Source organism: Crocodylus porosus, unplaced genomic scaffold, assembly GCF_001723895.1.
Source record: "Crocodylus porosus isolate Cpor-Errol unplaced genomic scaffold, CroPor_comp1, whole genome shotgun sequence".
Classification (NCBI taxonomy): Eukaryota; Metazoa; Chordata; order Crocodylia; family Crocodylidae; genus Crocodylus; species Crocodylus porosus.
Window position 1 is genome coordinate 35,154,600 of NW_017728911.1, and position 14,957 is coordinate 35,169,556.

Genomic DNA, 14,957 nt, shown 5'->3' on the forward strand with positions numbered 1-14,957 from the left:
CACTTCTGACCTTTAACTGAATGAAGAGGAACTAGCCTTAGCCGTTATGTTGCATGTGGACACAAAGAGCACTTTGTTAAGGAAAATAAAGAAACAGGAAAAAAAAAAAAAAACCTAACAAGGTTAAGTGACCAGAGCCTGGAAAAAGGGGCCAAAACTTCTTCCAAAAAACATGCTCCCGGCACACACAGCTTAGGAAAAATGCATAAGCTCATGCAACTGAATTTTGAGCATGAGACCCTTTGGCAAGAACAGGCCACAGTGGGATGGGCAGAGCGACTCAGAAATGCCCTTGTGGGCCACCATTTTCCCTTTCCAGTACCTGACAAATATTGCTGAACGGCTGAAACTTTAATGGCCAAGCTGGTAAGAGAGGGAAAAAGTGGTATAACTGCAAAATTGCCCGAATCTCCAGCACACCAAAGCTGTGCATATGCATGCAATGATGCACATTCCCCTTGCTGGCTACATTGGCAGATGCATCATTTGTCGGCATTAAACCACAACGCAGGCAGAGGAAGGTGGAAAGGCCTGCAACTGGAAGTGATCACTGACCTGTGGGACAAGGAAGACACTAATCCTTGGTGAATAAGACCCCGAAACGCTACTTCTCTGGAGTCCACAGAGAACAAATTCTCCCACCTGACTGCAACCACATGGCAGACAGCAGCTAAAGCAGCTTATGCTGCTCTCATGGGAGGAGCTCACAACCATCAAGGATGTCCCCAAAACAAAGCAGACATGTTCTGGATGAATGGTTGGTGGATCTCCACAATGCAAAGGCATCTGAGGACCTGGGGGACTGGAGTGATGTGCTGGGGACCTCTGCAAAATGCCTAAAAAGCTTCAGGGAGCCCCCTAGGAGCGAAGAAACAGAAGGGTGCATCTACACCGCTGAAGAACCTCATGAGGCAGCCTCACCAAGAAGCACCATGTGCCCCTTCCACAGATGTTACCCTACAAGGAGGCAATGCAAGTGCCCTTGATGCACTGGCAACATTTGGGGCCAACAAGCACGTACAAATCCAGGAGCCGGCAACATGCACCCAGCTATTGTACATCCTCTGTTGCGAGCACGGAGCAGGTATGCTGCACTTCACTGTGACTAGCATGGCTCTTTGACAATACTGACATGTCCAGAGGGTCTAACTTGGGCTCCATAATGGGCTCTGCAAACGGAGGTTATTTCTGTTGACCATTACAATAGGATCGGTATCATCCTGCAGATGCTTCGGTTGCGGAGCCCTGCACTTTGAGAGGAGATGTTGGAAACTGGACAGACAGGAGGGCAAGGGACAAACACGCTGAGCAGAGAATTCACATGGATGTAACTCAAACCCACCCAGGCGTCTCAGGTGTCCCCAGCAGTTACAGGACTGGGATGTGCCCCTCTGAGGACATGAACAGCATCCTCCTTACTCAGAGCCTGAATTAAGTGCATACCCCTTATCCAACACCTTCAATGGAGGCATTTGCTTTTGTGCATAGGGGAAATCACCTATTTCCTGCCTCACCAAGCACAGGTGATCTTTCCAGAGGCAAGATGTCCAGGGACCCCATGCGTGAACACAGCCAGCAGGCTGGAACAGGAGAACTCCTTTCTGAGGCTGACCCTAAAGGGTCTGTTTCTAGTCCTAAAAGCAGCTGCAGCTGCTGAAAATCCAGCTTCTGCTTTTTCTGGCTTGGCTGCTTCTGCTGGACATGCTGCTGCTTCCATATCCTCCGCGGCTGGTCCATCTGTACAGGCTGGGGAAGATCCAGGGACACACACACACACTTCCAAAGCCAAGAGAAGAAAACCTAATTTCCCTGCCACAGGAATCAGGACAGCCGGGCCAGGAGGCTTCCAAGCAACACAGCGTCCTTTATGCAGCAGGAGCAGGGCCGGGCTAGAAGTGCAGGGAAGTGGATGCGGACGGGAAGGGGGTAGCCTGCAATTACACCCTGCTGGCCTATCACGCTGGATGAATGTGGTTCTTCTGCAGAACAGCAGTTTTTTCCCCCAAATTAGCTGCTCTTCAAGCCTATTAGCTAAACTAACAGCAGCTGCAGCTCTCCAGCTCCTCCGACTGCAAAACCTTTTCAGCCATCCCCGCAGGTTTGAGTGACTGGCTCCAGTTGGTTCAGGATGACATGGAAAATTTCATTTCATCAGCTGCAGGGAGAGAGAGCGGCGGGAACGCTCCCTGCGCCCCCCCCACCCCAGCACTTAAAAACCTCCCTAGGAAAGGTTCTGCATGCTCCACATATCACGGGGATGAAAGGACTGGGGGTGAAAAATCGGTGCAACTGAACGCCCAGATGAGGGTTTTTAAACAAAAAAAGAAAGCCTTGTTTATCTAGGCCTGGATCCAAGAAAGCTCATGCTTAACTATAAGCAGGAGCTACTGACCTCAAAGGGATGGCTTCCCCCGCTTCGAGAGTCAAGCATGTACTTAAATGCTTTGCTGGACTGGGGCCTTGGTGGCTGCACTGGAAGCAGAGCAAATAGGCAGGTCCTCCACTCCAAAGGAAAGTACCCAACTCTATTAGCCCACCGCCCTAGCAGCTGCCTGGATACCCTATAGTCCAATGCTTCTGAACACCCACCAGCATCCCAGTGTGGTTGGAAATGAGGAACCAAATCAAGGTGCCAGTAGAAAAGACCAAATTAAAATCACAAGTAGCCGTATTTAATAAAATGGCCGAGGGTGTAGAAACAGATTCAGATTCACTTCTCTCCACATTACTGACCGGACAAACATGCAAGAACGGATGTGATGCTGACGACAACATTGCGGCACAGGAGCGTTTTGTCCAGCGGGCCGATGCTGGTGACACCCCTTTGGATTGGCACTATCCGAACTTCACCCTGATGGGGTACATCTGATCCGACGAAGGGTCACGAAGAGCGAGCTTGGAAGATGGGCGATTTGCACGGAGGGGCAGGGCAAGTCCTAGCGGTGTCCTAGGACCCCGGTGGGTCGAGGTCAGAGCTGGTTCTAAGAGCAAACCCACAAGCTGGCACGTTCCCTGCTGTCGAACTGCTCCGAGTCAGGAAGAGCATTTAGCCAAGCAATGTGCCAACAGAAGAGACACTTTGCCTGCCCTTGAAAGACTGGAAATCCAACCAAAATGAAGACAAGTTACTTCTGTTCTGATCCGTCTTACCCACACAGCCCACAGACTGGCACGAACGAGGGGTTAATGGTAGAAACCAGATCTTAGAACAATTTGCCTGTCAAATAGTCTGCCATCCCTACCAAAAGACACCAGTGAAGCCGATTTTTCTGTACCTGGTAACGAAGACGGCAGCATCCACAGGCGGGGTGTCATCCCTGGCGCCAGGAACCTGATTATTACCAAGATACTTGGCTCCACCATATTCTTCATTTTGCCAGTGGCAAAAGCTCTCCAGCGACCTCTCTCCATGGTGCCCAATGGACAGTTTTGCCTTTCAGAAAGAAAAGGGAATACAAAGAAACAAGGAGCTGGTCAGACCAGGAGCCACGTGAGTGCCTATGAAGCAGAGGACATCGGGTAAGAACGATAAGGTTGAGAGTTATACTTATGAGCGTCATGAATACATGAAGCAACTCAAGTCAACGGGTCAGATATCAGCTGGGGCTGAGCCTGTGACTTTCAGCTAAGACCTCCACCCCGTCAGCCTTGGAATTAACTCCGGTAGCAGCAACTGCAAGTTTCCACAGGAATCCCACGCTCAAAAGGCTTACGGGATCAGGAATTAAACCTTCATGAACACATCCTAGAGTCCAACATCATTATAATAGGAATCCCACGCCTGGATTAGCAATTCTTCAATGAGGCGATACCAGCAGCGTAAAAACAGGTCAGGACTTACTGGACGGTTTCGAAGGAGGACTAGCTTTGTCACCCGAATGCTGACTTTAATTCCAAGACTCTGATGTTGAAACATGTTGTACACCTGTCAAGAGGCAACACACAACACGCTCAGGCTGTTGAAAGGTAACCATGACAAGAGAATAAGTGTGACCAAAAAGAGCTCTCTCCCATACTGGAAACAACCTACTGAAAAGAAAAAGTTGGCTCAAAACTAAACACATGCATTGGATTACTGAACTCAAGAAAATAAAGAATTATAGAAGCAGCCAGTGTGGGAATCCTATAATGTATCCCTTGGAGTACATGGGACAAGAGGACACTCACAAAGCTTGCAGTTAAAGAATTTATTTTGCAAAAATCTTGTTGGTTTACTAAAAGAGATCATCGCTACTATGAGTCCTGATGCAAATCAAATACATTTCCCCAGTGCATTTAGCTTCCTCACACTGAAGAAATTCTCCTTTCAGACACCCCTCCTCCCAGCAATGTATACCATTTGGGAGCAGATCCACAAAGGAAGACAGACACACTCTTTTTTTCTTTTTAAAAAGAAAAAAGGAAAAAAAGAACAGAATTAGTCAAATGCCCTTTAAGAAGGGTAGCCCAGGGAAATGGTCTACTGGAGAAAAAAAGGGAAAGGAAAAATATTCCAAACCAACATTAAATGTAAAGTAGAGTTTCAGGAACACAGACACACATCAGCAAGTAGCTAGAAACAGCTCTTCGGCATTTAAACCTCAGTGCTATCTGCCTGCAAGATGAAATGATGGTGTGTTTCAGACTTCAGGAAACAGACTGGAAAAGCAATTTCCCCATGTTATTTTCATATCTTATATAAGTGATTAGTAATAGGGCAGCATGTAATGACACCAGTCTCAGGAAACACAAAAACAGGGCCAGAAACTACCTCCTTGCTATCTGGATTTCACACTGCAGCTCAGCTCACCTCATTTGAGAGGTCAGCACGCTGAGCGTTGCCTGATCTCAGAACTGCTTTCCACCCTTTTTGCCAGCCCCTCGGCCCTCTTTACAGCATCACAGAAGGTGGATGGGAAGAGACCTTTTAGAAGCATTAAAAGGACCGTAGGATAGCTTTGGCACAAGTGCTGCACTCCTTACTTAAGCAAAATGAAAGAAGAAAAAAACAAAATCAAAGCCACTGAAGAGTTCACTGAGTTCAGACAGCAAGATTTCAAGGGGTGCGAGCTAGGGTCATTGCACCGGGCTCATTTGGCTGCAAGTACCATACAGGTTATATACAGTCATTGAAAACAGGGTCCTTTCTTTCCCTACTGCGAGCTCAACACCTGAATTTGTTCTTGGAGATGTTTGCAAAGCCTGCCGTTTCCCAGGGCACGGCGGTACTCGTGTACACGCTTCGCTGAAGTATGCTCTCAAGTGCTTGGCTGAACAGGGATGGGGTTAAGTACAAGCTTAAGTCTTTTCTCAATCGAGGCCCAGAGCTCTAATCCCAGTGAGGCCCACCGACCTCCCGTGGGACCTGGGCCTTCTCTACCGCTCCACTTACCCATGCGTGCAACTGCGGGCACTGCTGCGTTACCCCCCAGAGGCCTCGGGGATCTCTTAACACTTGAAACTGCAAAGCAAGTGCAGCGCATGAACATCCCTGTAATTCAACAAACCGGTGGAAGACGGGAACGCTCTAGTCACGTAGCTAGCTCATGCGCGAGTCCCACTGAATGGCTCAACAGAGGGGAACCCCTGGACCTAAATGGGTCATCGCTTCAGTAGGGTGAGAGGGTTTATATAGGCAAAGGTTTGCCCATGTGGATCCAGTCACGGGGGGTGGGGGGGGTTAGCAAGTCATTCAGCAGTTCGTCAACCTGCAGTGCACCATAGCCCCCCCTTTTCTTCCCCCTGTGATTCTACCCCCGCCCCCTGCAAAATCAAATAGCTTGATTTTTGGGGGGGGTGTATCTGCCAATATCAGAAGTGCCCAAACCCACCTTGAAATGTCAACACGTGATTAAAAGCAAAGGGGTGGTAGTTTAATATTTGGAAGACGAGGGGCTTCTATACACCCACTAGCTCAGGGGTGGGCAAAATGTGGCCCGTGGGTCACATGCGGCCCACCAGGCCACTTTCTCTGGCCCACGGGACCCCTAAAAAATTTGGAAAATTAATATTTCTCTGCCCCTGACTGCCTCTCATGCGGCCCTCGATGGCTTGCCAAAACTCAGTAAGCCGCCCTCCGCCTGAAATAATTGCCCGCCCTTGCTCTAGCTCCTAGCCTGTGCTGCATCCTCCAAGTCTTCCTTCCTCCAAAGCAGCCAGGTGGATATTGCCAACATAGCCACTCACAACTTGTTAGGAAAGAAAGCTTTTCTTCCTCACCCTCAAGCTCTCCGAAGCAGAAAGAGCCTCCATCAACATTGGAGTCCAAATCAATTTTTTTAACACATGGTGTTGGAGAGGATTCAGAATTAGGCAGCTTGTTCTAGTGAGGTCAAGCCGACTCCCTTTAAGTGCAAAGTGTCCCATGGTGTGTAAATTTTGCACCCTGCAACCTGCCTCATGCCACTGGATGTTATACTAATGCTCTCTAGTAACAACAGGACGCCAATTATACTTGCCAGTTATACTTAAATTATGTGTTGGAAGCAGGCGACCATTTTGCTAACCTGCCAGAAGATAGTTCGCCTAATTTTGTGGGTTTGTTAATGGTGCAACAGCCATGTGTTCATTCTTGCCTGCTAACACTTTAACTTTGAGGCCACATCGCCGAGTAGATGGTTCATTGTTAGCAAAAATTAAAGCAGCACTGTTACTGGAGTCCATGAATTGTAGTAAATCACTTATTAATGAAGCTTCACCTGCATTTCTCAGAGAAATATTTACAGGTACCAAAGGGACTGTAAATACCTAGTTCATACAACTCTGCTACTGATCCTCAGCTTCTTGCCATAGTTAAACCTGTATCAAGGGCATTGACACCAGGGCTTCAGAAGCTATTAGCAGAAGAGCAGAAGAATGCAAAAAACACATGATACTTAGACAGAGCCTTTTTCCATCAGACAGGTTCACGAGTGGACAGACAGTACCTCCAAGTGCGCTTGCTACCATTTGTTCCCCAGCTGTTAGCAAGAGCCGTGAGCAGAAGGCACGCTGTAAAGGTCTGATAGCTGGTGGGACCAGGAGCAGTTCAGCATCGCTCATAGTAGGTTTCCTGTTGTATATCACCTCTAACATCTGCAGACAAGTTCATGGGAAAAGAGAACCGTAAATGTGCCTACAGCTTGGTTTTACTTTATAGAGCCCAGAAGTCTGGGAGGAGGTTTACAGAAGACATCTAATGACAGTATTTGTCCAAAGGGCTGATGGCTGAGATTAGTTAAGTCTCAACCCACGCTGGGAAGAATGAGACAGACAGGGACAGGACTTTTCCATCTGCCCTCTCTTGAAGAGCCAGGCTGTTCCACTTTTTGCACTAGTCAAATGAGTATTGGGGTGGATACATGAAGTCACCAGGCAAATTCCTTCAGGGATGTCTAGCTGCAGAAATTCATATAAATCCATGCCTTACGGCACAGCAGCACGGCCTGCACGTGAACGGTCAGAAGCTCATACCTCTGGGAATGGCATTCTGCCTCCCCAACGCCCGCAGGGAGATGACAGCAGCTTTCTCTAGTTCTTCACAAATACTCTTCTGCCAGCATCAAAATAGTCTTTCTCCTTCCACATCTTCTCTCACCTGTGCTGCTTGTGAACCCCAAAGCGGCGCGATGGAATTCAGATCCCGCCTATGCCCTATTGAAGCTCCTTGCACGCCAACCTGCTGCAGGGACACCAACCCACCATCCAGCTCCAGTGAAGTGGTGCGGACTGTCCCCCGTGTTACTCTCATGACACATCACCTAGCGGGACATCAACCAGCACAGAGACCTCGGACTTGTGAGCACTGGATGCAAAAACAAACTCTAAACTTTGAACGGATAGGTCCTTGAACCCAAGAGAAAGAACAGGCCTGCCTCCAATACAGCATCTAGCACAAACAAGGCAGGAAGAACCAGGATGACTCTTACAGACCAGCTGAAGACAGCTGTCGTGACGTCGGGGTGATATAGTGCACGAGTCCAATTCTACCAGGTAGCACCGCAACTATCTCAGGATAGGAATCAAATGCTGGAGGAGTCGTACACGATGCAGAAAGACTCTCTTCCCTGCATCACTGAGCCCCGTCAGCTCAGATTACCAAGGCAACATGTCATGCCAGCCAAATGTCTGAATACTCCCGGCAGATTCTTATTTATAAGTAGGATTTGCCCACTCACTGAACCCTTAAGTCTTATAAGTAAGTCTCCAGGGCACAGAAGCAGCCTGAATGCACTTCCCTTGGGCTGCTATACCTTAAGGCAACATCCTAAGACATGTCCCACTTAATGAACGCGGCAAAACCAACCAACAGTCTGTGATGCAAAGCATGCTCGAGGCAACCCTGGAAGCGGCTAGGTTGCTTGCCTTTCCTCCAAAACTTTAGATAAATTCTATGGAAATCTTCACAGCACTAAGAATAGTGGAAGCATTTATCCTTGCTTAGAGAAAACCAAGCAATAGCTAGAATAGGGCAAGAGCCAGTCAGTCCCAAATCATAGTGACATATCTTTTGGCTGTTAAGTCTTGGAGTTGGACCAGGTCCCAAATATGAATGCTGTGAAAAATGGCACCCGTTTCCTTGTGACCCTTCACATATCCAGTCCCAAGCACCTTTAGCCAAATACTCATTATCATGAGTTAAATATAGGTACTGCACAGTGACCTTGGTGGCACAGGAGGCGGCCAACATGCACTTACCCCGTGCTCTAATGAAATAATGCCTTTAGATAAGGATTGCCACCAAGGCCAAGTTTCCATTTAAAACAAAATAATTAAAGCCTCTCCACCTTTCCTGCGTAAAAGTGACTGTCGCTGCGGTAAGCACCCCCTCCTGCTAGCTTCACCCAACTTCACCAGTTAACTCACCATATCCGACAGACCAGAGGCACAAACCACCCCCGAGTGGGGTGGCTGAGATAACCGGATAGTGGCGTAGGAATTGGGTTTGCTAGTGCAGATGTTCCCTGGTGTGTGAATGACATGCATGAATCGAGTGACTCACCGTCTCCTCCCCTCCCATCCCTATGGACCACCCTCCCTCCAGCTCGCGATCGGAGCGCACCCTCAAGGCTGCTGCAGCCATTCCTGACATTGGAAAGCAGGAAAGCTTCGTGCATTTTTCAATAAAACGGGGCAGCTGGGAACAAGGAGAGAGCCAGCTCCACGTAATCAGCCAGCTCATTTGCAGACCACCAGCAGGAGCATTTTGGACCAAAGTTTGAGAGGCGCCACTGCAGACTTTAACCAGGGGGTAGAAGAAGATTTTGTTGCAGGGGCAGGGATAGTTCTCAATCACGGACTTGACACCCAAGCATGCTAAGAGATGGGCTGGCTACATGCAGGCCGTGGCTATCAGCTGGAGCAGCTAAGGTTGCTTCCATGGAGGGAGAACACAAGGTCATTTTCTGCTCCTTCTGTTTTCTTGAGCCATGACTTACGGGGAGTCGCTGACAGCACATCTTCACTGAAGCTGCATCTTTACTGAGAGTAGCAGACGTGTCCTTCTGAAGCTACTAGCCATGGTTCAGTTCAGCCTCAACACGCCCACGGGGCAGGAAGCCTGGCTCCTGTTGCAGTCCGGAGGGCAACAGCTTCCACCTTCCCCAGCTCCTGGGAAGGCGATCAGGATGCGACACCGAGATGTGCTTCTTGGGCCGACGCTCTCCAGGCCTGCCCCGTCATGTCGGGAGCCTGCCGAACTGAGATCAGAAGACGAACCCAACTTCATCAAGCTTTCATTTTTTTCTTCAAAGTCTTTCCAAGGGAAGTGTTCCCCTGACCCCCCATCCTGACTGCAGGTGTTCACCCGTGCGTGTGTTTTGCAGACTTCAGACCCCGTGCCCGGAGGTGCATTGCATTTTTGCGTGTGTATTTATTAAAATAAAACCCTGAAATCCTCCCCAACCTTGGCCTTTGCCCATGTTTTGAGAGTGGAAGCGTTAGCCAGGTTACCAAGGTTTTCCCCGACTTGTTTTGAAAAGCACCGTGGGCTCTTTAACTCCCACCTAAAGCTTAGCTTATAAACTACGCTATAAAACTTTTTTTTTTTTAAAAAAGGGGGAAAAAAAGATATTCAGCAGTTTACATGGCTCTTTACAAGGTTTCCTTGATGTTGAGCTTTCTCAGGATGACAGGAGGGAGCTCCTCCAGCCATTAGGAAAGAGGAATCTTTAGACAATAATCACGTATTTCTGCCCCCTTCCTTCACAGCCGCTGCTGCTTCCTGCTCCAAGAGCCTCGATTGTGGCAAGGTGGCTAAGCATCCATGGGAAAGCCTGAGCCTGCATATTCCCACCCCGAAGGCATTAAGACACAGACCCATAAACAAAGATCTGTATCTCCGAAGGAAAAAAAATAAAGTTATTTTATTGTGACTCATTTACTTTAAAAAAATGCATCTCAAAAAGGTTTGCAAGAAGGAACCCTGGCCCTCTCCGAACCAAAGAAAACTGGAGCGAGTAAACCAGTTTTATTCCTAACGGCCAACATAAAACTTCCTCTTTTAATAACATTCAAGGGCTCACTAACTTCATGTTTCTGCTTGCTGCTGCAAGAGGCTTTTACCTTAATCACATGGCTTAGCAACAGCTGCACAACTAAGATTACACGCTACAATTACCTACTCAGGCACGCTGGAGTCTTCCTCAGATGGGGCAAGTTCGACACCAAATTGCACTCAACGCCCCTTCCAAAACCAAAAAAATGCACTTAGATTTAAAAAAAAACAAAATGAAATGCACATCTTCAGGTTTTCAAAGCCAGTGGATTATGGAACAAAAGTTACTCTTAAATTGCCGGGCTGCGGTCCTGGAAACCCTGACATACGTCTGTCCCCCAAGAAAGGAGCTATTGCAGTGGCGGGCTGAATGGGAACTTGGATCTTGAAGCAGTTTGTGGACACTGAACAGCTTGGTATAACTGTTACGGAGTCCAGTGCTTCCTCCAAAGTAAGTCCTCAGAGATGACCACTAACAGCTTTGCCCCGGCTTCTCAAAGACCCCTTGCTCCCTACACCCCCAGGACCTCCGGATCATTTTAATCACGATGCTGTCCTCCAAAATGGAAAACAGAGCATATGTTAAGAAGAAAACGTCACCGTACAACAGGGGCAGGCAATTATTTTGGGCAGAGGGCCGCATGACAGGCAGCCCAGGGCAGAGTAATATTAATTTTCTAAATTTTGCAGGAGCCCCGCAGGCTGGATAGAGTGCCTTGGTGGGCCGCATTTTGCCAACCCCTGCTGTAGAAGCTGCTGTTGGTTTTTCTATCCACAGTGAGCAAGTGCTTCCTGTCGGTCTCATTGGCTTTTACTTTAGAAGGGAAAATAGTAGAGCAAGAAACGGGAGACAGAAAAAATCCTCATCATCCCAATGCTCGCCAGGCTGCATCTGCTCTGCATGCAAGGGTGGGTGCGTTTTAGCAGTCTTCCAGAAAGGTAGGGAATTAAAATGGTCAAACATCCTCCTAACACTCCCAGAGCTGCAGAAACAGAGACACAGAACCGAACGCAGGGGCAACTTTTTAGGAAATCCCGCTAGAGCGCCACGGCCCTTGTCAAGTCCCCTGACGTGCAAATGATCTGTAGAAGAGATGTGTGCTCTACTGCAGAAAGTGCAAGGTCCCATTAGACCAAGTTGGAGGGGGCACTGGTGGACTGGCCACGGGGCTATGCCCAAGTAGGACAGGGAGGACTTGTCTTTTGGAGGGTCAGGGATCTCTCAAAGCATCGGGAGATCACAGGAAGCCAAGGGCGGAAGAGGCAGTTGCAGCAGTTCGGGCAGAGGGTGCAAAGGGCAGGACTACAGGAAGCAGGAGCCGAAATCTAACTAGAGTAGCACCAGCCGGGACTGTAAGTCAAGGGAATTTTATCTGAGCTAGTTAAAAAGGAAATTAATTAAGAGATTCAAGCACATGAGCACTAGCAAAGAAAGATGAGCTCAACATCGCCAGTCAAGCAGTGGGACTGGCAAGAGACTTTGTAGGAAGACCACATGCAGGCTGCAATGCAGAGCTTAATATCGTCACTCCCTGGTGAAACGGGTAACTTCCACTTCCACTCACTCGAAAAGGTTTCACTCTCTGCATGACTGACTTGCTTATGAGCCTTACAGCTCTCTTGGCACTTTCTGCATTTGCGTTTCCTCCACCAGCCGATCTCCTTGGCTACTGCAGGGCTGCGCGTGTAGCTGGTGGCATCTGACACCCAACATTTATTGACTTGGGTTTTTTTTTTAAAATCTTGCTGCAAATCCACCTGGAGTCTCCTATTAGTGCTGACTCGTATACCTTTCTCAGAAAAGAAAGGAAAGATTTCATTACAGAAAAAGGTAACTTAAAGCCCTGGAGCTATGCTGGTTCCTAATGATATGTTAGGGGGATAACTCGACAGGGTATTTCTCTACGTCTTGGAAGAAACTGTTCTCTGACTTCAGCTATGAGTTTATTCAACAGAAAAGCTTCTGCCTCTAGAACGACACTTAGGAATAATAACCCTAAAATGAGTAAGAAACCATTGTCTGTTCACGATGTGGGATCTGAACCACAGAGCGCCATTAAACACAGAGAATTAGCTGTACGAAGCAACACCCAGCATTTCTCCAACTGAAAAAGGGTTTTGCTTTGTTTTTTTTAGTTTTTGCCTTTGCTGCTATTAAGAATCTCATTTACCAGCTGGAGCAATAAAATGGGATTTTGTAATGCTGATGCCCCCATCCCCCACAGAAACTCTCGTCACATAAATAGATATTAAATGCTTTAAGGGAACTCGCTTTATTTAAAAAATAATCTATAAATATAGCATGCATTAATAAGCCCTCTTAATGTTTGTTTTGTGGTTTGACAGTAAACGTAACGGCTTACAGAGAGGAGTTAAATTAATAAACCCTGACCAGTCGTGTTCTATTTGCCTAAATGCGAGTGTCAATGCCAAAATTAACATTCTGGTTTCTTTTGGAGGCAGCCCTGTGTCCTGCAGCATAGCTGAATGAATACAGTCTAGAAACCTTGGAGCAGTTCCTGTCCCCAACCTGTTATCTCTACAGAAAGCCTGATAATCCACAGAACTGGCTTTGCTGGGGGATTGGCTAGACTAGCGAGTCTCAATTAGGGTGCTGCGCTGCCCTGGGTGCCTCGAAAGCCTTTCCAGGGTGCCACGCGGTGTTAGGAGTGCAAAATTGATTCCCATGAAAAATCCAGATATTTCAGCTAGAAATCCACAGCATCAAAAACCTCCTGCTCGGCTGTGCTCCTTCTGAGCTCTTTGCAACACAAGAACTGCCCTATTCGTTTTCCAGAGGCAAAAAACAAGTGAAACCCAAGACCTGGCATTTTCCCAGGGGTGCCTTTAGACTCGAGTCATCCCACGTTAGACTCAAAAGGCTGAGAGCCACTGGGCTAGATGTACAATGAGCAGCCAGCGTGCTGCGCTCTGTGTGCCCATCTACCATGTACCGATCTAGCCAAGAACGACGTTGGCCACCATCTGCCCAAACAGCATTTCACAAGCTGCAGAAGGGTCGCTGTCCCCATTTCACGCACAGGGACAGAGAGAGCGAGCGCCCCAGTGTCACTGATGGACTCTGTGGCAGACCCCAGACACCCGAGAGAAAGTGCAGTGTCGTCACTTCATGACCATCCTTACCCCTCTCCCTCGGGGGTGAACTCCTGCACCCAGTGAAGCCGACTGCAAAGCCCCCAATGGCTTCAAGGGAGTTCGCTCTTGTTTTTTAGCACGTGAGTTTTGACCCACCGTCCCTTGCTTTGCCCCATCTGTATTTAGCGAGGGGACCATGCAACAAATAAAGCACCTCCAATCAGTGCCAATGTACAGGTCTGCACTGCTGCCTGTCAAAGCCATCGTGTCAGGGAAATCCATTTTTCTGCCTAACCACTGCAAAGCCGAGGGATGCAATTCCAGGCAGGCGGGACGGGGCTTTGAGAGAAGAGTTAGCTTCCCGCGTGCACCGAAAGCGGCACATCCTGAAAAGCAGCTGAGCCATTCTGAAACGAAGGGATGGCAAAAAGAAGGGATCTGTTGAAAGGACACATCTTCTAAAGAGCAAGCCAAACAAATAGAGAAAAACACAACGGAGCCCTTTGAACAGGCTCTTCCCGCGGCGTGCTAGAAGGTGAAAGAAGAGAGCCAACTTGTTAAGGGAACAGATAAGTTCCCCACCAGCAAATATTTTCAGGACACAATGGGCCCCCTGAAGCAGCACCTGCTACAGAAACAGAGGGTCTGTTTGAACAAAAAAAATGAATCCCCTGTTCTTTAGTGAGGTTATGTTCATCTCTTTGTCTCGTTCAGCTCTGTGCGTTTCATCAATGACCAAAATACTGCCTTTTTCCCCACTCTCATGCCAGTTTGGCACTCAGATAGGCAAGAGCTTGACGGCCAGGGGAAGGAAGTGGCCTCTGGCATTTGCATGGCTGAGGTGGCACCAGCACCAGAAATGCAACTTTCTGCCATCCTGCCTCCCCTCCATGTCTCGGGCAGTCTGGAAGGACCCCGTGACAGGGCCGTTCAGTGCTCACAGACACGTTAGCCACCGTCTCTGCTGAGCAAGGAGCCAATCCATGCCATTTGTCTGGAGTTTTGTGAACTTTCAACAAAGACTGAATTTTTAAGCTGCTGAGCAGTTTAACAGCTTTCAGCCACCAAATCCCCATATCTGATGCAATCTAGCAACTTGCAGATGAAAACCTACTCCTGCTATGCTCCCATTCTCCCTGAAGGATCGGAGGATGGTCATGAAGTACAACTCTACCAGCCTAGCAGAGGTGCTGGCACAACCCTCTGTTCTGCCTGCGAGACACCCCACTGCCACCCCTCAGGGTTTGACTTGACGCTGAAGAATCATGCTTGCAAATTTGCAAAGGGTTTGTCAGGCTTTTTGATGGTGTAGGAGGCAGATATTTGCATGACTTAGCAACCAGAGGGGAAAGATCAAACAAAAGCCCCTAAAAGCCTTAGGGCCAGATCCTTTGTTGCAAGTCAAGGT

The 14,957-nt window shown here is 48.3% G+C and overlaps 1 protein-coding gene across 1 annotated transcript in view; it reads right to left on the reverse strand.

Moving 5' to 3' along the window:
* The window catches only part of ADAMTS17 (ADAM metallopeptidase with thrombospondin type 1 motif 17), a 252,778-nt gene that overhangs the window by 218,600 nt on the left and 19,221 nt on the right, over nt 1-14,957 (reverse strand). The window contains exons 4-5 of the mRNA XM_019533183.1: nt 3,842-3,925; nt 3,276-3,433 (exon numbers count right to left, since the gene is read on the reverse strand). Coding sequence (XP_019388728.1) covers nt 3,276-3,433; nt 3,842-3,925 — 242 coding nt within the window. The remainder of the gene's footprint in view (nt 1-3,275; nt 3,434-3,841; nt 3,926-14,957) is intronic.